At 49.1% G+C, this 23,638-nt stretch overlaps 1 protein-coding gene across 1 annotated transcript in view; it reads right to left on the reverse strand.

Moving 5' to 3' along the window:
• Positions 1-23,638, reverse strand: part of anks1aa (ankyrin repeat and sterile alpha motif domain containing 1Aa) — a 64,322-nt gene that overhangs the window by 39,122 nt on the left and 1,562 nt on the right. Inside the window, 9 exon segments of the mRNA XM_084480038.1 lie at positions 150-236; positions 866-967; positions 1,217-1,292; positions 2,444-2,488; positions 2,490-2,669; positions 2,671-2,742; positions 11,577-11,639; positions 12,648-12,804; positions 14,206-14,286. Coding sequence (XP_084336164.1) covers positions 150-236; positions 866-967; positions 1,217-1,292; positions 2,444-2,488; positions 2,490-2,669; positions 2,671-2,742; positions 11,577-11,639; positions 12,648-12,804; positions 14,206-14,286 — 863 coding nt within the window.

The following is a 23,638-nucleotide window of genomic DNA, read 5'->3' on the forward strand; positions in this document are numbered from 1 at the left end:
GCAGTCCTGCCCCCGGGGCAGAGAGACCGTGTGGTGGTGCGGAGCCTTACCTATCCTCCTGGGACTGGGGCTCTCCTGGGGGTGTGGGGAGGGGGTGTGGGGAGGGTGGGTGGGGGGGAGGGAGACCGTGTGGTGGTGCGGAGCCTTACCTATCCTCCTGAGACTGGGGCTCTCCTGGGGGGGGGGGATTGGCGGGGGAGGGAGGTCGAGGTCAGGAGGTTTTCCAGCCATGTGACCTGCAGCACAAGCAAAAGACGCCGTGAGGAAACGGTCACGGTAACTTAACCCCAAATCACTTCTTCCCGTTGACAATGATTCCTGTTGAATCTTACCAAGTGTTTTATTTTCTAAAATGCTGAACTTTGTTGACCGGGGGATGTTCTCTGGAACATGAACTGCTCACAGCGCTATAGCGAGTGGGAAGTGGGTTTTGACAACGTTTTAAAACTCGCCCCTATGGAAGCCAATGTGTCTGTTTTGTTCTTAACCCTTGACGCCTGGCGGACTGCTGATATTGCCTTTTTTTTTTACAACTCGTAGGCAGATCCCTCTGCCAGAACAGGGAGTTTCCTTCCTGTTTACTTAACCTTTAAAAATACTCTCTCACTCTGAAACTACAGCGCATGTCCACCTCCCCGCAGCCTGACACTGGTTGGCAGGTGAATGGACCGCCTTTGTGAAGCGGCCTGTGACCTGTGGCCACTAAAAGCGCTTGAGCGTTACTGCCACACATTCACCCATTCATAATAATCCATCCACCATGCGAGGCAGGGCAGTTGGGGCGTCTTGCTCTGGGACACTTCAACACTTGCGAGGAGGAGCCGGAAATCAAACTAGCAACCTTCCAGTTGCCATAGCACCTCACCGTGTATGAGAGAGGCGATCTCCCTGCTCTTCTGCGAGGGCATTTCTCTGACGGTGTCCAGCGCCGTCAGACCCCTGATGTCCGTGATGTTGGCTTCGATCCCTGACCCCGGGCAAGGCGACAGACGACAGCAGAGTCAACAACACGCACACACACACACGTCAACACACTTTTGTTAATATTTCTGTGATGTTTGAGGTGAGACAGGGAAAAGTGGCCTGTAAAAAAAAAATATATATATAATGCTACTGTAGCTTAGATACAGAGTGGCCTGTGTGTACACTGGGTGTCAGGGTTTAGGTTTCTGCTTGGTGAAGGAAGGGGGGGGGGGGGGGGTGGGGAATGACCTACCTGCACCGAGGAGCCTCTGCACCACGTCCGCCTTCCCGTAGAGAGCCGCTTCGTGGAGGGCACTGCCCCTCTCCGTCTGCATGCACACACACGCACGCACGCACGCACACATTGAGGGAGTTTGTGTTAACTACTGATTATGGGTTATTGTGAGGAGCATATAGGGTAAGCACAGCGCGAGAGATCTTCGGAATCCATGTTTCAGATCCGCCTGTACCATCCACCTGATCCATCTGTACAAGCTTGAATCACTCTCCACTCAAGTCTCCAGGTAGACTTCTTAGATCTCAATTAACCCCTCGCCCCGGCATCCATTCCCCACCCCAAAAAAATCCAGTACGGAGGAGGTCTACATGCGCAGAAAGTTAACCCATATTTATTTTACGTAACTCAGCACTGGTTTGCGCCGCAAAGCTACAAAATACGTCCTGCCGTGGTCCAGTTTACCGCACGCGTTTGAGATACATTTTGATGCGTGTGTTGGACTACTTGTGGTCGGGGCTCTAGACGCAACGCAAAAACCTTCTGCAGTACAAGGTCGTAAGCCTTCACTGCGTTAGCATTGCATTGGAAATGAGTTGTCCACTTGACTCGTGCTACGACCGCCAGTGTGTACAACGCGTGAAGTGCCTGAACGGTGTACTGTGAAATGGATGTCTCCCTGAGCCCCTCCACCATCATTCTGGACAATTACATGGTTGAGGACCCCCGGCAGACTGCCTGCCCACACCCGGGGGCCCCGGTAATGGAGGCCCTGCGTGGAGCCCGGCCTGAGGGCCTCGCTCAGACCGCGTCTCTCTCTCTCTCCGCTCCTCTGAAGGGAGGAGAGAGGAGGTGGGTGATGGGGGGGGGGTGTGCTGCTGACTGATGGGTGGCAACGTTTAGGGTGCAATGGGGTAGGAGATGGGGTGAAAGCTCCAGTAGGAGGACAGACACAGTGTAATACTAATGACTCTGTAGTTTATAGAGTTTGTGGCTTCATAAGATGAGCGCTTTCATTTATAAGTCGGTAGCAGAAGGCATACATGGGGTTCATTGTATTCCTGTACACACACACTCTATACGGTCCTCTATACGGGTGCATAGAAATACATGCACAAGCACACACACAAGTCTCACACTATGCAAAGCATTACCAGCAGCAATCTCCTACCCCTGCACTTCCAATCCATTGTTCCCTTTAGTAAATCTTGCACACACACCCACCCATCTCACACACACACCCACCTCGTAGTTGATGTCCATGCCGGCGTCCAGCAGCACCTCGACCACAGCCCAGGTGTCCGTTGCGCGAGGCCAGGTGCAGCGGCGTGTGCTTCTTGGTGTTGCAGCCCAGCAGGTTGGGGTGGGCGCTGAGCAGCAGCTTCACCACCTCCAGCCGGCCGTACAGCGCCGCCAGGTCCAGCGGCGTCTCGAACTTGTTGTTGCGCATGGTGGGGTCGGTGAGCTCCTCCCAGCAGCAGCCGGGCCACCTGCGTGTGGCCGTACTGCGCCGCGCAGTGCAGGGGAGTCTCATTGTCGTTGTTCTGTGGAGGGAGGGGGGGCGGGGGGGGGGGGGGGCAGAGAGATGTAAGCGCACGTGTGTGTGTGTGTGTGTGTGTGTTTGACAGTTTGTGCGTTTAAAGTGCGCGTGTGTGTGAGCGTTTGACAGTGTGTGTGCGTTATACAGTGCGTGTGTGTGTGTGTGTGTGTGCGTTCGTGTGTGCGTTATACAGTGTGTGTGTGTGTGTGTGTGCTTGTGCATTCGCATGTGTGTGTGTGAAACAATTTGTGTGTATGTGAGACATTGCGTGTGTGTGTGAATGTATTTGGTTGGTGAGGGCGGAGGAGCGGGCGGGGGGGTGGGGGGGGTGGGAAAGCATGTAGTATGAAAAACAAAAGATAAAACACAGGAGTGACGGACAGGGAGTGTGTGTGTGTGTGTGTGTGTGTGTGTGTGTGTGTGTGTGTGTGTGTGTGTGTGTGTGTGTGTGTGTGTGTGTGTGTGTGTGTGTGTGTGTGTGTGTGTGTGTGTGTATAAGCCAATCAGTACCCTGGGCCCACACCACGAACGAGTTAAAGGTCACAGAGGGACACCCAATTAGGACGCAGCATACGTCACAAGGCCTGGGGCGGAGGGGGGGGTGAAGCAGAATTGAGGGTTCGCCGGGGGGGGGGGGGGGGGGGGGGGGGGGGTTTGGGGTTTGATACCAGGGACCTGCGTCGGTTCGAGGGGTCCAGGCAGACTGTCAGCAGCCATGTGTCTCTTCGCCAGAGGATCAAAGGGAACTTGAAAGGAGGCTCTACCGCCCCGCGCTGGCAGCCCCTCTGAGAGCAGGGCTGCGGGTATCACACCACATGGTTCACTCGCCTCTCATTTTTCACTGACATAATTTAAATTTTTTTTTTTTTAAATCAACGTATTCTTGAAGCAGTTGTATTGAGCGTGTGTTAAGTGCAGCTTTGAGCAAAGACCTACGCTCGCAGAGATCCGTTCATTCAGTCGTATCGTTTCTCGGTCAAACTCAAGGAGAAGACCCAACGACCTGTCAGAATATTTAAATGCATGTTTTGGGAACATTGTGGGCACGGGGTTTATGGGTAATGGAGTCATAATTCCAGTGAAGGCTACCGCTATTACTACACTCCCCTTGGGCGCTTAACCAATCAAATCAGAGCCCATTGTGATAAAGGAGGGCAGCGTAGTCAACACGGCCCGGGATTAGACATGCAACATGGACAGACCCAACTGTGAACCACAATCACAGCATTACGTCATCCACACAGGTTCAGAAAGCCAATCGGAATATTTACTCATCACTGTGGGAAACTGAGAAAAACATAGCTTACTCATACTGAGGCCTGAATGAATATGAGCGTGTCCTATGTGAGATCATGCAGCTTGACTTTGAAAGGGAATTTAAGGCAAGGCGATACTCAAAAATACCCAAGATGAAATAAACAGATGTAAGGAAAGCTTAGGTATAAATACAGCATCATTATATTAGTGTATAGTTGTATTTTTTTATGCATAATCTTTTTAGGGTCATTACCATAACCTGCCAGCAGGGGGCACACCCTGCAATACCGACTTCTTAGGTCAGATTATGAGTAGGCCAATACTGCACTCAAAATGAGTGGAATTAACCCTTTTTAATCTATACTATTTTTGCCTTTGGTAACACTGCAGAGGAACGAATAAAATAAAACAATATTTTACAGGTCATGGTTAGCACTACGGCTGATAATGCCATGCGGCCATTTCAACCCTCCATTCTGAAAGAACCAAACCTATCTGGACAGCGGTTTGAATAATTAAGTCAATGAAAGCCTCCAAACCCTTTGTACTGACAACATTGGGAGTAGGGGCGTGGCAGAGAGAGCGCTAGTTTTGGCAAATGGCAAAGCCACACATGTCAGAGTGGTGGGAGAGACACTGGGAGAGAGAGACACAACACAAGAAAAGAATGAATGAGAGGGAGAGAAAGAGAGAAACAAAGAGAGGAAGAGAGAAACAAAGAGAGAAAGAAAGCCTCTCATTCTACACACAAACAAACATCAACTCACACACACACACACACACACACACACACACACACACACACACACACACACACACACACACACACACACACACACACACACACACACACACACACACACACACACACACACACACACACACACACCTTGCTTTCCCTTAGCTAAAAAACGTCCGACAGCTGGCATGAGAGTGCCAGGGTGGGCATGGACGGACGGACGGACGGTGCCAGGTCAAGTGGCTGCTGTACGCAGGGGAGAGAGACGGCAGCTGTGCCCGTGATTCAGCCACGGGGAGACAGGAAGTGATGCAGAGGGAATCCGAGGGCAACTCTGGACAGGTGTGAGCATTCTATTAAGAGCTGTAAAGGCACACGCACACACACACACACACACACACACACACACACACACACACACACACACACACACACACACACACACACACACACACACACACACACACACACACACACACACACACACACACACACACACACACACACACACACACACACACCAGATGGGGACCAGGTACTAGCTCAGGCTCCAGTGTGTGGGAGAGAGAGAGAGACACGAAGAGAGAGAAAGACAAGAATAAAAGGAAGGAGAGATCATGAGGGTCATAGTCCACTGGTAGAGCCGGTCTCAGATGGAGCAGAGAGGAGCCAGGTGGGGAGGCTAGCCTAGAAAACAAGGATTTCTTGTAGGACACTTCTTTGACAGCAAAGTATTTGGTTAAATAGAGCATGATCACCATGGGAAGCATGAACCAAGCGTCCTCAGTGAGGCAATGCATGTTCGTACTTAGAGTACAAACTAGAAGCCTCTAGTTTGTCTAGAAGTTAATTTACAACACAAATCCTAGGGTACAGCCCCTAATGAGCATGGATCGGGCAAGGATCATTTATATAAAAGCCTATTCAATTAACTAGTAATGAAGTAAAGAGGGTTGTATCATTACTGGATTAATGTTCTTGCTCTCTTTTCTTTTCTTTCTTTCCCTGTGCTCCCTTTCCGTTCCCTTCTGTCCACTTAACAAACGACGCTGTGTCGGATCGTCCTCCATTTGAGGGGCACCATGAACATCACAGGGCCAAGACTCGTGCCATGCATGTGTGCACAACACGCAAACATGGATGTACACATACGAACGGCAGGATCTTTAACCCATGAATGATGCATGTTCACGCATGGCTGCCGTTCCAGTATGCACGCACGTGCACACACATGCACACACACACACACACACGCACACACACACATGGCATTACATCAGCGGCGTTCTCCCAGACGTGAATCCACCAAATTATAATCCAAATAAATCTCCTACTATGGTATATGATTCGACCAAAGCGCCGATTTAATGGAGGGCCCTCATAATCCCTTCCACAGGCTCTGCCATAATACACGTCACTCCTTTGAGCCCATGGTTTCCTCTTCCAGGGGAGTATGGCTTTGCCGCGATGTGCAATACAAAACAAATCAGGAACTTCACTGCAAGGATGTCTGTAATAAAAGAAAACAACGTCCAGATGCTATGCCCCAGTTATATTTCTAATATCATTAGATATTTAATCTTCTTTATCTTTAGATAAATTGCAATTTGAACATTTTTTCCTGTCTGGTTTCTTCTCACTGCAGTTTTAATAATAAGCCTTTTATTTGATGTGTTTTTGGTGTACGGTGGTTGGTGACCGGGTGCTTCCTGTCTGCACTGGGAGCCGTTGCACCATGCTTTGTCATGCGCTTTACGGTCAGACGTACGCAGGCAGCGTAGTTCTCTGAGGATGACTCAAGCGCCTTGACGTTGCACAGCGATTAGCACGCCCCCTCTGTGAGTGATGATGCAGACCAGGAGGCCGAGCACAAATCCTGTATAAATATCTAATTTACAAAGCAACTGCTTTACTTTGTTTATTTAGAGTAAAAGCAGTGAAAAACACACAATAAGAACATTCCTTTCCAGTAATGCAAGGGGGCACCCATCACTTCTAGGGCCATACCATGTGGCCACCATAAATATAATTAATGAAAGCCTTAATCACCCTCTACTCAGAAGGAAGAAACAGCAGCTAGCTGTTCAAAACAGCACGCCAGAACAAAGCATTCTGAATGCACCAATGTAGTACATCTGCACAGCGTGAGTGCATGACACCCATCTGATCAGGGTTTGTTTTGACTGGGGTTGTTCCTGGCTGGAAGATGACGGTAAACAGATTTAGGCTTAAAAGAGAAAAAAAAAAAAAAGAGACCCTAATCTGACCTGAAACACAAGTAACAGCTCGCGGCCCACGTGAGGAGCCGTCCGTATACAGCACACCATTGTCTGTTTGCAAGAACGGAGCTCGAAATGTGAGTAAGCACAACTGTGCCCAGCAGCTTAGCTGGGAGATGGGGTTTAGCGTTCCCAATGCACAGCCTCCACTTCCTGGACAGTATGAGCTTGCTGCCCCCACCCCCACAAGAAAGAAACAGCTTTTCAATTCGGAAAAATCAGCCATGAACAATGAGAACGTCAGCCTGATTTAGACCTTGGCGCATGTTAAACATGAGATTACTGTCTCCACCGCTCTCGCTCCCATTGATAAGTCCTGCGCTAACTAGGAACATCTGGGGATTACTACGATGCTGCAGAACACTACGAGAGGGGCAGAGAGAGAGAGAGAGAGAGAGAGAGAGAGAGAGAGAGAGAGAGAGAGACAGAGACACATAGAGGGAACAGAGACACAGCGAGAGAGACACACAGAGAGAGAGACAGAGAGAAAGAGACAGAGAGTGAGACAGAGAGAGACAGAGAGAAAAGACTCACTACCCCATCGCTGGGAGACGGTAACACGGTCTGACTGGTGACCTCTGTCACGTGATACGCAGGCTGTGGTTATGTCACCCGTATCCCTTGGGGTGGTGCCTATGGGTGCTATGGTTGGGAGGGACCTAAGCCCAGAGAGACAGAGTGGGTGATTGTGAGGGGGTTGCCCATACCTCTGCCTGCCCCCCACCTTACACACACACACACACACACACACACACACACACACACACACACACACACACACACACACACACACACACACACACACACACACACACACACACACACACACACACACACACACACACACACCAAACAGAGACACCCTATGCTGCACTGCACATGAGCACGGCCCCAGAGTCCCTCTCCACACTTCCCCACACCTCGCTGCCAGAGTCACTTGTGACACGACTGAAGTTACAGCGCGCAGTCCCAAGGTCAGCTTGATCTTAATGCTGGAGGATAGTGTCTGTGCAGTTATCACCTTTAACAACTGCCCAATTGCTTGTCTACACTCGGGGTGATATCCGTCACGATATGCACGGCCTTCCACGGCCCTTCACAACACCGTTCTAAAGCAGTACAACGGAGTAGTGTGTGTGTATGTGTACGTGCATGTGTGTGTTAGTATAGTCATTTAAGGTATGCTTTCAAACAGAGCGCATTTTCTCCCCCTAGTACATTTCACACCTATAGATTTTACCCTTTTATGGGCCCATGTTCCAACCATAATACATTACCACTATAAAACCGGTTATGGCAATAAATAACATTGCTAGATGTACTCTTTGACAACGCTCAAGGACGACGCTGCACGCCCGAGCCTAATCAGTAGGAGCTGTGCTTAATCCTGCCGTTGGCCAAGTATTCCCATAACATCCACAACGGACCTGCCAGGGAAGCTTGTTATCAGAGCTAAATATGTTCCAGGCCCTCCTTCACGGTCTCACGTCACCCGCAGAAAAACATAGCATAGCAACGCGGCCGGGGCATCACGTCATACGTGCGCCTACAGCCGCACACTAACTGGTGCGCATCACTGGTCTCTCCCTGTAGGCCCACTTCAAGAGGAGGACTCCTTTCATGTCTCCTCCCGTAACAGAATGAGACTCGCGCTCCGAAAAAGGCTAAACTTTTGTCTGAAACCGCTTCCTTCTTTATTGATCTCCGTGCCGCGCTGCATCTGAGACAGATCCAACTGGAACAGCACTTTCAAAAGGCATCTCTCTGCAGACAACATCGTGGAGGGATGGATTTTAGACTCGCTACACAAAGTTCCTCTTAAACAGGGGGTTGTTTTTGGGATGGTGGTGCCGCATCTTGAGCATCCTCATCTGAGCGTTGAATCACAGATAATATCGTTCACTCCTGGCTATCGCCGATCAAAATAAATACACGTCCAGTGCTGCTAGCCCTTTTCAAAACGTGTCACATCAAAACAACAACAATGTAATTTCCCTCAGCCCAAGGTTTGGCTGGATATCTTTGGTGTGGATCAACGGTCGTGAATGGCAACAGCAGGGTAATGCAGCAATATCCTCTGGCTGCAAGCTGATGCTGTGTAGGCTTGGTGGCTGGAGGAGACCGCGGGCACCACACTATGGAGGTTGTACGGGAGGGGGAAGTCTGAAGACATTACCATCGTCACCAACCACTGCATCCTAACCCACGTCACGCCTCTGGAATTAAAGCCATCAGACAGCTCACCCTATGGTCAACTCTCCATCTATATATATATAGGATGCATTGCCCTTATGCAACAGCAAACCCATCAAAACTGAAGCCTCCGTTTTAAAGGCCACATCATGTTTGACCCGTTCCTTACGATTGCCTTGATTCAGAGGATGGGAGGCCAGTGGAATGCGTGGGCAGGTGATGATGATGCTGTCGGCGCATACATGTGCACTTCCCAAACATCTGATCCGAGGTCAGGCCCAGTGAACTAATGGGATATTGCATTAGACAGGTGACCTATATTGCAAGCGTGGAAAGAGGTGGGAAAAAAAAAAAGGGCATTGCTGATGGGTTTTGTGCTTCCCCGAGACAGGGAAGGTAACCTTCCATAGATTTATTAAGAGCACATGATGTTCAGTAAATAAAAGCTCCAGCACTGGAATTGTATTTACAACCCAATTAATTTAGGCAGTAGATAAATATTCATTCATTATTCAGCTAAGTGGGGCAGACACACTGGGGGAGACGTTCTCGAAGGTTGCTCTCGCCGAAGCACCGTTTCACTGTGTTTTCATCATTATTATATTATCAAAGCACCACTGGAGGAGAGGCTCGTCAGGATCAGACCTCGATGTGGAACGGCTCTGGACTAGAATACACACGCACACACAGACACACACACACGCACACAGACGGAGACCGAAGTGGACCAGGCCAGGGGACGTGGTAGCGTCCTGCAGGGGATGCAGTAGCCCAGTTAGGATCCAGAGCTCCCCGTCTCTCCCCCAACCACACCACTTTACCTTTTCATGTCCGTCTAGCTCACTCCCCAACCCACACCACCTCACCTCTGTCTCTCGCCCTTTCTCCCTCTCTCTCCCTCCACTGGGTCACTCAATGCCACGGCACGACCAATCAGCCGTGACACGGTTACTATGACGACGTCCCACCTCCTTTTCCCCCCCCATCCTTGGCGAAGCACACTCACAAGGATAAACACAGAGAGGGAGATGCTGAATGTCGGCCACACAAGTGCACACACACCGATAGATGTTTACACAGCTATGCTCCTTCCCTTTTTCTTCTGCAATGTCTCACTCTACTAAATGAGAAAAAGACAGAATGCACCTCACACTCACACACACTCTAAGCGTTATGATGCAACTCCCAGCACCAGTGGTGGTACCAGTAGATCCCAGTGCATCCATGCATCTGATTTATTCATAATATGACATCTATAATTCAGTCTGTAGACCGGTCTCCCCCAGAATAATAAAAAAAAAAGCATTTGCAACTTGGCCCCGTTTCTTCTCAACAGTCCCTGCAATGAGGCGCTTCACACAGTATTTGTCACGTCGGTAAAAAAAAATAGGTTACAACTTCAGAGACAGCCTATTCTTTTATCACCCCCGCGGTACACGACCCCCCCCCCCCCCCATCATCAACTCCCGGGAGACGGATCACCAAACCAGTCCAGATTTCTCCGTGTAATGCTGACGCACACACCGTAGACATGAAGGTTCACCCCTTATCTGTTTACACTGCAGAACAAGGCCACAGCTGAACGCCACCGCCGAGGCTGCACGCCGTGGGTGCGCGTGTGACGACGCACCCGTAGCTACGCTCTTCCTTACCGTCCGCGAAAGGGTATAAATAACCACCGCGGACACGTCAAGAGGACTGTTTCAACAGGGAGTCCGTTTCACGCACACGCCCGCCGCCGTGCCCACACGTGCGTGCGTACGTACGTATACATACAGGTCGGGCGAGGGGAGAAGAATCCCGTTGTGTTTCTAAGGGATCTCGTTGTTTTCATGGACTCGTGAGGCGGATAATGAGGGTCTGCACACACACACACACACACACACACCGGCAGATGATCCCACAGAGATGGGCCGGCCAGGGCAACATCACAACACGCACCGGTGGGAACAACAGTGGACAGTGGTGGCAAGGGCCGCAACACAAAACAGAAGATTCCTCAACCGCAACGGTGTACGCAGGCACGCGCACACGCACACGCACACACACACACACAAAATATCCCAGCTCACCGCACCGCTTTGGGAAGTTCATTCGACAGTACGACACGTCTCAGCACCACATACTCAGATTGACTGGCGTGATAACGAGCCGTTTAAAGGGCCGGGCGGCTCATGTTTCTGCTGCAGAGGAGACAAGTGCAAGCATCAGCAGCAGCAGCAGCAGCAGCAGCAGCAGACCAGGCAGCGAGGCATGGTAAGCAGAGAGGGGGGCGGGGACAGGGACGGGAGCCGGGGCCAGCGGGAACGGAAAGAGGAGCGTGTAAAACAATAAAGGGGGAGTGGTCGGCTGGGAGCTCAGTGTACACACCTTGGCATTAATATAGGGGTCAAAGGGCCCGCATCGTTTGGACTCTCTAGGGTCTACAGAGCTCTGGAAGAGGAGGTTGGGAGGGGAGAGAGGGTATAAGACAAAGTTTTTTGTCTTACACAGTCAAGATAAGCCATGAATGAATGCATGAATGAATGATTGTTGCAAAATTAAATCAAACTCAATCAAAACAAACTATAATAGAAATAAATGGGTTAATAATCAAACTGACGTCATGACCAGGCAGGGAGGAATGACCCATGATGATACCCATGCGATAGTCATGCGACATCACCCGCCAAATTGCACATTTTTCAAATTTGGCAGCCAAACATAAATCGATGGCAGACAATGTCATCATCATGGGTCATGTCTCGCCATCCTTAACAAGATGATGCTGGGCTGGTTGGGCAGCAAGCAGCCGGACAATTGATCATAACAGCAACAAAAACAACGGTGTTAAAATGGTTAGGGAAACACAAACGCATCACATCCACATTCGCATGAGAGTCAAGTTAATCATTAGAAAGTCGAGATCAGTCTGGCCAAACCCACGATGCAGGCAGGCCCATGCAGCATGTGGGCCACACTCTCTTTCTCCAACTTCTCCTTTCCTTCTGACATGACACTGCGCTACATGAATATCTTATAGCCATATCCAGAGCCATACCAGCCATATGTTGGGCTGAAGTGCATGCAGTATTAAGGGATCGTATAATCACAAGAAATATGCACATTAAGAACTACTTAATTTACTATGGCTACTGACATATTCTACTCTCTGGAACTGATATGGCATGAATCCATCCTACACATTCGACTTAAATGTTTAGGACAACCCAAAATCAATAATAACCTATAGGACACCATATTTAGTTATTCTAGTTATTATGGTCAATCTGGTCATCACTGATGTAGCCTTGACTCTACTATCTGTTGCATGCCTCCTGAGCGCATGTGACGACAGGATAAACACACAGACGGACACCCACACATACCCCCACACACCCACACACACACACACACACACACACACACACACGGTGGCGGCGGGGGCCGCGCGTGGCAGACCTGCTCGTTGAGCTTGGGGTGCGAGGGCCCCTGGTGGATGAGCAGGTTGACGATCTGCTGGTCCCCCTTCCAGGCGGCCAGGTGCAGCGGGTAGCAGCCCTTGTTGTCGGCGATGTTGGTGAAGGCCTCGTTACGGAGCAGCGCCTCCACCACCTCGCTGTGGGCGGAGGGGTGACAGAATAACAATAGGTTTATTCGATAGAGTCAAAAGGCTTTTCATTCAGATTCCCTGCAACGATAAACACAGATAAAGACCAAAGTAATGGATAGAGTGGCAGACGAAACAACAATGGCAATAAAGAGAGAGAGGCAGACAGAGCAGGGCAGATGGATCAGTTAGGCAGAGGGGCGATGTGGGTGTGATGTTTGGTTTCAGTCAAGGGGGGTTTTAGAGTTGAGGCAGTGGTGGAGTCAGCCTCCGTGATCTGTATGGGGAGACTAAAGTGGGCATTATAGTGGCCTTGAGGCAGTGTTTGTGAGCATTTGGCATTTATAGTTGCCGTTTGGCCTTAACATTGGTGTGGACGTGCAGTTTGTGCACTGTGTACGAGGCGCTTCAAAAGCTCAGCGTCGCGCCACAAGCAAACCAATCAACGCATGATCCATGGGTGAGGGCTCGGATGATGTCACAAAATAAAATACAATAGGTGAGCCAATCACGTGAAGGCCAAGCCTAGAGTAATCCTATTGGCTAACCCAGAAAGCTGCAGAAGGCTTTTCTTGTGGTAACTGTACAAACAGGAGAATCCTCTACAATAATCAACACAGAATAGCAAAATGTAAACCCACGTTTACTTTCAAAAAGGTACTCTGAGATAACAAAAACAAAGTTTAGACAGAATTGACAGCCTAATAAATAAATTGCCTAATAAATAAATTGCCTAAAAATGTGGAAAAAGTGAATATGTAGTCTTTATAAAAAGGGTAATAAAACTAGCGTTCTATTACCCTTTAACTGACTTCTCAAGACAGTAGAGCAAACAAATTAATAGCAATGGCCAAGCAGCAAGCCAATCAATAGCTTAATTACCCCAGTGGGACAATACATAGAGAGGCTGGACTTCACTTAATGCCCTATATAAGGAGCGAGCATAGTGTTAGCGTTGAAAACAGAAGGAGACGTTAGATGTCTGTAGATACAATATATATACAATAGATTTAATGAGGCAACATATGCACTTAAATGGGAATTTAGTTGGCAACCCTCCTTAGAGAGGACATTGTGTGCAAAAGAGACATTTGAAAGCTTTACATTGAAGTAGTCTTACAGCATTTGACGATAGCAAATAGTTCAGTAAATACAATGTAAAGAGTTCATTAGAAATTAATATCACCATTGTTTTATTTCCAATATTTTTGCAATCCTGCCTGCTCAATATAGGCCTATCATTTATCAGAATATGATATGGTAACCCAGCCCGTGCAAACAAACATTTCCATTATATTCCCGCACATTCCCAATACCCCAATGTCATTCCCACAGAGGAGGATCCCCCTGTGAGTGAGGGGACCACTGTGACCCCAGCTCGCAGACCCCCTGTGTGAGACGACGATGTACCTGTGTCCGTTCAGAGCGGCGTGGTGGAGAGGTGTGTATCCCGTGCTGTCCACACAGTTCACATTGGGACCCCTCCAGATACTGTGGATGGGGAACAGAGAAGCACAAGGACAAATAAGGACATTTTCAGAGCATATTGCACAGGCAAGCAATGGCCACGTCTGCAGTAAAAAAGGGACAGTCATGGAGAGGGGGAGATATAGACACACGGGCAGACAGACAGACAGACAGACAGACAGACAGCCAGCCAGCCAGCCAGGGAGACAGCCAGGCGAGGCTCATAAAGGTAGGAGTGGCCGACACTATGCTGATTGCTATGTGAAGTTTAAATATCTCTCAAGGAGCTGGCATTCAGCCAAGGAACATATGAGTGCTGTCACCTGCCATGGTTCTCACAGGTAGAGAGAGAGAGGTGTGTGTGTGCGTGCGTGCGTGTCTGTGGGACTGAGGAATGAGGAAGAAGGGAACAGCAGCAAACACGGACAGAGGGAAGTCAACAACAGCAGCTTTTTTTTTTACTTGTTGACAACAATCACCTCAGTCGACCCAGACACCCATGTAGCCCTGGTATTCAAGATAATAGATGTGGTTCTGCTTTGTGACTGTATCAATACACATATCTGTTTTACTACTTCAGCCGGCACAGGCAGAGCAGCGGAGACATGACACTGTACAAAGGCACTGAACACAAACCACCAAACAGGCCCGCGCAGACCTAACTCCCCACCGTAAGGCGCCTGTATTTTCTTAATACAGAATTTTATAATATTTATACAGATATTGTACTGTCTCATTAAAACAGGGGCTACCCTGCATATGTGCTGAATCATCATTAAGCCTATATATAACCGTGGCTGTTCTTTGATACATATGTACCACAGTCTCACAGAGGAAGACGCCAGCTGCTAGCCGTCGCCAAGCGGTGCTGGCATTCAACTAGGCTGTGGAGTCGGCTTGTTTTTTTTTAATTTGTAAAGAGCAATAGGATGAGGGGGGGGGGGGGATGCTAGCAAAAGTCAAGGGAGGAAAAACTAATTGAGGCGCAAGGGATAGAGAGAGTAATTAAAAAGGAGCGGCCTTAGCTTAGGAAGCAAGAGCCAGGAAAACACACTGAAAGGACTTGAGTTAGAGCATCCTAAATAAATCATAGGACCAGTGGATCGCAGCTGTGGTGCATTGAAGAGCCAGAAGACTGCAGAAGAGCACACGGCCATACAGGGCTGGGGGATCCACCATGGATGATGAACGAGGGACCTTTCCTTCAGTGGATCGCTGACCGCAGCCTGAATTTAGTCCACGTAGCTCTTGAACTAATACCTAAAGAACGTTGACCAATAGAAACTAGAATAGAAACTACAAAAACACAAAATCAGTCATTGTTCTTGTAAAGTAACCCTGACTTTTGCGTCGATTCTAGGTCAGCCAGAAGTACAACAAAAGGTCCAAAAACTACTCCGGCAGCCAGAGCAGGAGAGCATGCGTTTCACACAGAACAAGCGACGGGAAAACAAAAGGCCGTCAGCAAACATGACACACACTGCATACAGCGAGCAGCGCGGTCACATTATGCCACGGCCCAACGTAGCGTGACACGTCGGGGAGGCTTTGGGGAGTGCGGGGGAGGATCCCCCCCTCGACCCTCATAAGCATATTCATATTTAGTTTGGCCTCAGCATGGCTGGCTTCTCTTTTTCACACCATAATGGCGCCCGGGAACAGCCTGCAATTACACAGTCAGAGCCATCTCATTAAATGAGCGTCTCCTCGATGCCTCAGCCCCTGGAACAATGGGCCTGACATAGCGCAGACACGCACGGCGATGGCACCAGCACGCTCCTCCTCCTCCTCGTCATCATCACCGGCTTATTTCCTTCCTCTGCTCCTCAAAGGCGGGCCTTCTGTGTGCCTCCCAGTCCCAGTCCCCAGTCTCCTACTGGGTGACTCATCCTGGCGCCGCGTTCGTCGGAAGCAGAGGAATGCCAACAAGGAAGTATCGGGTGTTGTGATAGGGTGCTCGCAGAAGACACTGGGGACGGAGATAAGGGGTGTCGTGTGTGTGTGTGTGTGTGTGTGTGTGTGTGTGTGTGTGTGTGTGTGTGTGTGTGTGTGTGTGTGTGTGTAGAGGCTTATCAGGTTTGGAGGGTTCTAAGAAGGCAGCCGATTGGTTCCTCCTGACAGAGCTGGCGGTATCGCCCAGAGGGAGCGGGAACTTGGGTTGTTGTTTCTTTTCGCGCGCGTGCCCCCGTTGAGCACATCACTAGTATTTTATATTAAAAAAGAAATAAATTTAAAAAAAAAACACACGGACCTCTGCTTGGTGTCCTAGATACATGTTATGTAATGGCTTAAAGTGGAATAAATATATAAATAAAAAATGATGAGTGAATCAACATAACCACGAGCCGCGAGTAGAGGCCGTTTCAGCTCCGTCCAACGTGGCGCTCCATCAAGGGGAATCATGGCAGGGGCCCGAGTACAGAACGTGGACCGTTTTGAAGGTATTCAAATGGCATCAATCCTTTTAAGAAAACTTGTTATTCAACACACAGCCCACGCGAACCATGAGAAAAAGTGAACTTGATGAGAGAAAAAAAAAAAGCTAATACCAATAGTGCTTCTTGGCACTGGCGGAGGAGGAAATGACAACAGATAACTCACGGCTCTATTTTAGGAAATGGCTTTAAAAACCACTCCGCCATCTCACACAGACACGGGAGGGAGGGAGAGAACGAGGGGGGAGAGAAAGAGAGAGAGAGAACATGAGAGAAAGAACGAGAGAACGAGAGAGAGGAAGAGCGAAGGGTGAGGGGTGAGGGGGGCGGAAGATGCTCCACTGCTCACACAGACACGGGAGGGAGGGAGAGAACGAGGGGAGAGAGAGAGAGAACGAGAGAGAGAATCTTTCTCTCTCTCGTTCTCTCTCTCTCCCTCCCGAGAGAACGAGGGAAAGAGAGAGAGGAAGAGAGAGGGGTGAGGGGTGAGGGGGGGCTAAAGATGCTCCACTGCTTCCCCCCCAACCCCCCACCCCCGACAGAGCCCTGGAGTGGGGCTGCATGAGGCTCCACGCCACGGCGCCCACTGAGGACCCTGACGCTCAGGGCGCTGACGGCCGTGAGTCAGAGCCCGGCAATCCAGCTCATCCTCTTACTTCTCCCAGCTGAGCAGGGCCAGAGCGGGCGGCTGGGGGGTTTAGGAGCCGCGGCAGGCCATCGGACAAAACAGTGTTGATTTGGTTTGGGAGGAGGAGGAGCGGGGGGGCACATTCATGGGAACCGAATGAGGAATTCCTGTTTGAAAGGCTCAGTTAATCCCTAATTTCCCTGAGGGAATATCGGCGGGATGAGGCAGGAGTTTGAAAGAGATTCTGGGGGGGCTGTAATTCCGTGTTGTACAAAGCACAGCCAATAAGAGAGGAGGAAGCATATCAGCATTCCTTGGTTTCTGCGTCGTCTGTGCAGGGGTTTACGCGAGTACCCTTGTAACTTGGGCAGACACCCAGGTTGTATTCTTCAGCACCCGGCCAACTATTAAGCAGTTTGATCATAATAAAAAGGGGACACTGGTCGGAAAAAATGGCCACCACACTTTGTTACATATTATTACATTACCGAGAACAGATAATCAGTCCTCAAACGGTACACCGACCGGGGTAATATGATTCTCCATCAATTTGTGAACACATAATTAGTGGCATTTCTCCAAATGTCAATTTAAAAAATCAGACAAATCAGAATAAACAGCATTGCAAAAACCTAAAAAACAACATTACCAACATTAATGGGAGCACTTTGCAACATTGACGGTGGATTAATTGACTAAATGATGAGGCTGAACGTTCCCAATCCTGGCACTGGAGCAGAAGCAACAAGGAATCCAGGTGAGCCTGCCGCCGCCGCCCGGTGTCTGATAAACTGGTTCGTAGTGCGGCCTATTAGGAGGTGTGACTGTACTCCCAGGGATTAGTCTGGTCGGGGCGTCCTGCCCAGCGGTGATTGGCACATGGCTGGCTACCGTCAGGGGAACCGGGGCCTAATTATGCACAGTGCTGGCGGGTGCCGAGACCGGACGCCCTGCTGCCAAGCGGTAGCACAGCGGGGCCCTCCGTGCCCGACCTGGGCTTCCGTCCCCCTAATTTGAGAGAACGACAACTGAAGTACCTGCCAGGACGTCTCCCTCCTGCTAGCCTTCCTGCCCCCCTCCACCCGGGGGGGGGGGGGGCGGGGGGGGACCGCAGGGGGGGACTGCGCTGAATCAAAAGCATTCACACGCAGAGTGATGGATGAAGAGCGCAGCTGTTGGCTGACAACCACATTGTCCAATCGGCCGCTGCGTCGACTTACACAACGCGTGTGACTCAGCACGGCGAACATGGATGGGACTTCTGAGAACATCCAATGACACATTATGCACATGAAATGGTTCGTACACAACTGGAACACTGAAAACAAAAAGGAAGGAGCTAGCCTATGTAGACTGAAACTGAACCAAACAAGACAATCTCGCGTGTGCGTTCACAAAAATGAATGGGTGATAGAGGAGATATTTGTGGGAAGGCTTAACGCGCATGGCAGACTATTTAAGGCTCGAGCTTTACTGGAGCTAAGAGGAACCACACATTGCCGCAGCTCCCCAGAAAGTTGCACACACACAGAATTAAAAGCTTGTGTCATCTCTCTGAATTTTGCTTTCACATTCAGCCAAAAAGAACCACTTCCTTTGTTTATATACTGTAAGCATATCCAATAATAGAAAGGTCAGTGTATTTGCATTTGGCATCTGCGATGATGCATTTGCATCCAAGTCGCTTGTGTGACGGTGGCAGTTGACTCTTTTGGACCGAATCGACCAGACCTGATTAGGCAATTCACAGAGCATCTGCGTTACAGCAGGAGGTCTGAAGACACAAGCTTATGCCATGTGCGCTCTAAACGCTCACAGCAGATTCCCAATCATGGGGGATGAAATACATTGGCGCCAATGCCACCAAATTGGTACTCAAAAAAACAGAACGGGAAAGAAAAAAAAACAGAACAGTCCCAGAACTGAAGAATAAAAGATGTAAGGGACGGGAACGGGGATGGGGGGGGGGGGGGGGGGGGGGGGGATGGGGGCAGGTGGGGTGAGAAAAGAGAGGGAAAAAAAGCCGGTCATTCCCCGCCTGTCCAAAAAGCGGCCCACACTTGTTCTGTCTTTCTGTATAGCACTTGCCAAGCCCCACACTTCGCACACACACATTTTCGGTTTAAATGGCAAGCTACTATTTGTCAACTGAACTCCTGCCTGATGGACAGATGGTTATTTTGAGTCATGCTGACAACCCAGTTCTCATTTTAGAGGGCCTAATTCACATCATTGGCCTTATTTTGTATTTCAATTTATGATGACCGGTGTTTCCTTGGCAGCCCTGAACACATGACCTACAGAGTGCTGGGTCAACACCCACTACTTGGATTACTAGTATCAGGTCTTATATGGATCCATACTGTCCATACTTCAGTCTCCCCAACCCAAAACGGCTTCTTATCAGATATAACTGCCGACTAACGCTACATGTAGAAACACACAGTATGTCCAGACGAGATTTGATGCAGACTGCTTGCTGGCCCTGGCCTGTTGCCAAAATAGGCCCACTTAGTGACCCCCAGGCTAGAATGCAAAACACACACACACACACACACACACACACCCCTTATGCCTTTGCTTCAACTTAGCGCCTTTACAGTTCCAACAAATAGCTAAATAATACGGCGCCTAGCCAGTGCGCTAGGCTAACGGTGCTTTATGTGCACGATAACTTGTAGTGTATTTCCTTAACCCACACCCCCTCCCCCGCAGAACATGTTTGATGTCTGTGGTCATAGTGGGGGCAGGCGCCGACCCAGCAGGTGGGCTACCAGACTGCAGAGAGCAGCAGGGTGGGAGAGGGGAGAGAGACACCAGCCATCAGCCTATGGGGACGAGCGAGAGTTGTCTAGGACTCACGGCCGCCACGCCAACAACAACAATACACACACACACACACACACACACACACACACACACACACACACACACACACACACACACACACACACACACACACACACACACACACACACACACACACACACACACACACACACAGGAGATGCCTTCGCATCTCCTGGACAGGGAGAGGGGAGTAGTCACCAGCCATGCCATGACGATTATCCTTCCCATTTGTCTCTCTGTTATTTAAAAGCTTTCTGTCAGCGAGGGTGAAAGCAAGGTCAAACCAACACTGCTAAGTTTGTTTATAAGGGGGCTGGCTGGGTGGGGTCGGGGGTATATGTTGTTGTTTGCAGCAAGTGACCATTTTGTTTGTTTTGACCACAGTAACTTTATAGAAAAGACCCAATTTCAGCAAGCCACTAGCCAAGAAAAGATGTATAGGCTCATTTTAATGGAGAGTGACGTTTTGGGAAAGGGAAATCGCTTGGATTCAATCTCTCCTTGGCAAAACACTACAAGTAAACAAGGGATGCTGCTGCCCGTGGATGAAGACGTTGGCCTGTAGGTTCTTGCACCCCGTTCATGCCACGGATTCTCTCCTTCCTCAATCTCACATGTGTGGAATTCCTCCTTCCAGGCCGGAAGATCCACATAGTCCTGGGTCCTAGCTCCTAGCGCCCGCCCACTCCGTTTGCTTTCTCAGTCCGCACAAATGGGGGGGGGGGGGGGGGGGGTCGTTAACACAACAATGCATAACGTTGTGAGCAGAGCATCCCCAACTCAGATGCTGGTGGAATGCGAACACAGAGGTGTTAGATGGCCAGGCTACCACTGCAACAACTCGCTTCTCTTTTTTTTTTTTTTTCGAGGTCAGAGGTCAAACCCCTGATGAATGTTATACAGCGCCCAGGCGGCTCTGTGCCAACTCTGGGTTCACATAGGGTGTTGTCAGAGGCAGCTTGTACTACTGTACACAAAGGGGGCGCGGCCCTCACTGCCCAGGACCTCTGGAACACAAGCTGTAGTAGTTCTATTCACATGTTGAACTTTTAAGGACGGGTTAAGATTAGGACGCTAAGAATACACAGATACACAGAGTGACAGGCTGCTGTCAAAAGCCCCGTCAACAAGGGGAATCCTCACCCATGGTGTGGAGGATCATTGATTACACACCGCCCTGAACACACATACACACACACATACAGAACACCAGAGTCCAAGTGGGAACGCCAGTCAAGCACTAATAAGAGGCAAACCAGTGTTATTCTGCCCTACATTAGTCAACGGCCAATAAACAGGAGAGGATGTTTTTTTCTATCAGGCAGATGTGCAAAACACAAACTGTGGAAATTGGTAGAAAATGTGGTGATACATATTATAGGCATTTTGTTTATTTAGGACAATGAATATGTTATTATACGTATTAACAATATGGACGGCGCATGACACTGTATTCAATTTGTATTCAATTCTAGCAATGATTAAGAAACATTAATCCAAAACCAAAAGGATTATGGAACATCTCAATTAATAAATGTGTCAAAAATGCTCTTCCGTCTAGATGAGCCCTTTGATGATGGGCTCCCCTCCCCTTAATTGAGGTTTCAAACCTTGAACAAAAAGATCCATGGTAACACACTGCAGGGGTGTTTGAGGACTGATAGGAATATGAAAAGCTACTCATTACACGCTTCTGGACAAAAGCCAGTGCTGGGAATCCAATGGGGGGGGGGGGGGGGGACAACTCTTCATCTGGCTAAGCTCTTAGTGTTTGTCCAGAACTCTACACATTCCTCTGTTCATTTCCCTCCTCAGTGGGACAGGGCAGCTTTCCCTCGCTATGGCCTTGTGCTACCTCCAGCCCCAGCAGCTGGTCGGGTTTGGACGGTCTGAGGCCCAGTAGAGAACCAGAGAGGAGCTCCTTCCTATGGGCCCTTCCTATGAGCCTTCCCTATGGGCCCTTCCTTCAGCTTGGGAAAAAGGCTTAAGTGCAAACATGCTGTTAGGAAGATTTTTGTGGAGGAAAATTCTTTGTCTGTGTCCATTTGTCACAATGAACATCAAGTGTCTTGTATTTTCACCAAATAAACAGTTTTGGGACCATAGGTTTGTGTGTTATGTGTTTCACCGATTGGGACTTATATCTAAAGTGTTTTTTGTTTGACTATTCCAATCCATTACTGAAGAGAAAATATGAGACTACTATTCATTTCATATCAAGAAATGAGCCGTTATTGATTAAAAAAAAACAACGTACCACCAAAGTAAATTACTGCAACAGTGAACCACTTCCTGCACTGATCGATTGGAAGTCAAGACTATGGCACTCTCCCTGCCTATCCCTGCCATGCCTTATGGCAGGCAGTTATCTCTGGTTGGAATCCTAAGGAACAAATGTTTGGAGTCCCAGTATTAAATATGCTGGAGGTTAGTGCGTCCGTTGACAGCGACCGGGACGCCATAACGCCGCCTCCATGGGCGGGCAGGCAGGCATTCCACGGGGCCAAGCTGTTAGACTGCCTGTGTTCCTAAAGACAACGCAAGTCTTGACATGCACCCCATTCCTCACTAGGAACGCCAACAAGCTAGCCCAGTCTCCGTAGCACTGCTTTTCAACATAAATATGACGGTGTTTACTCCATAACACTTAGATCACGTGTGTCTCCAGGGGTCTGCTCCTATTCTGTAAAGAAGTCGTTCAATAATGTTTTGAAAGACCTTCATGTCCTGCTGCCAGTCCAGGTCCGCTGTTAGTAACCACAACACACAACCCAAAGCCAGATACAATTTTAGATTGTGAGTTCAACCTTTTCCCATCCGGTAATGAAAAGCAACTAGAATCACAGTTGTGATCTATACCACATGCACATTATTACTTATGCTAGCAATCATCTAAGCAAAAACAGGAGGAACTGAAATTTGCTTGTGGAAACCGTCTGATCCAATCTGCTCTAATAGGATTAAAGATGTTCGCTCCACCATAAACTAGTTTCAGACTAGCGTGGTCTGAGGAGAGAGAAAGAATGAATAGAGACAGAGGTCAATAAGTGAAGTGGCATTTCGATTGAACATGCTAAATCAAAGGTCCAAAGCAATAGCTGCCTGGGCCATTCTGTGGTCAATAACACTGCATTGTCTCAAACGGAGCCTGGCAGCTAGAGACTGTCCTTATAGACCTCCATGTTCAACCGTAAAGTAGACAAAGTGCACCAATTAACAGCTTATTTCTTTAAGGACGCTCTCCCTAATTATGCTCCAAGACCACTGCTGTCACAGACGGCAGACTTCTCCGTGAGCCCACAGCTCTACCAGACGGTGAGCTTGACTGTATGCCATCAACTCCCTACGGAATTGGATTTCCGATTATGCGGGTTTGATGTAATTATCTTAAGAACATCGTACTGTCTGCTATGAGTAAAGCAATAATACATCACCTAGTACAGCAAACGGGCACTTCCATACG

The sequence above is a fragment of the Micromesistius poutassou genome (assembly GCF_964030765.1).
Source record: "Micromesistius poutassou genome assembly, chromosome: 15".
Taxonomy (NCBI): Eukaryota; Metazoa; Chordata; class Actinopteri; order Gadiformes; family Gadidae; genus Micromesistius; species Micromesistius poutassou.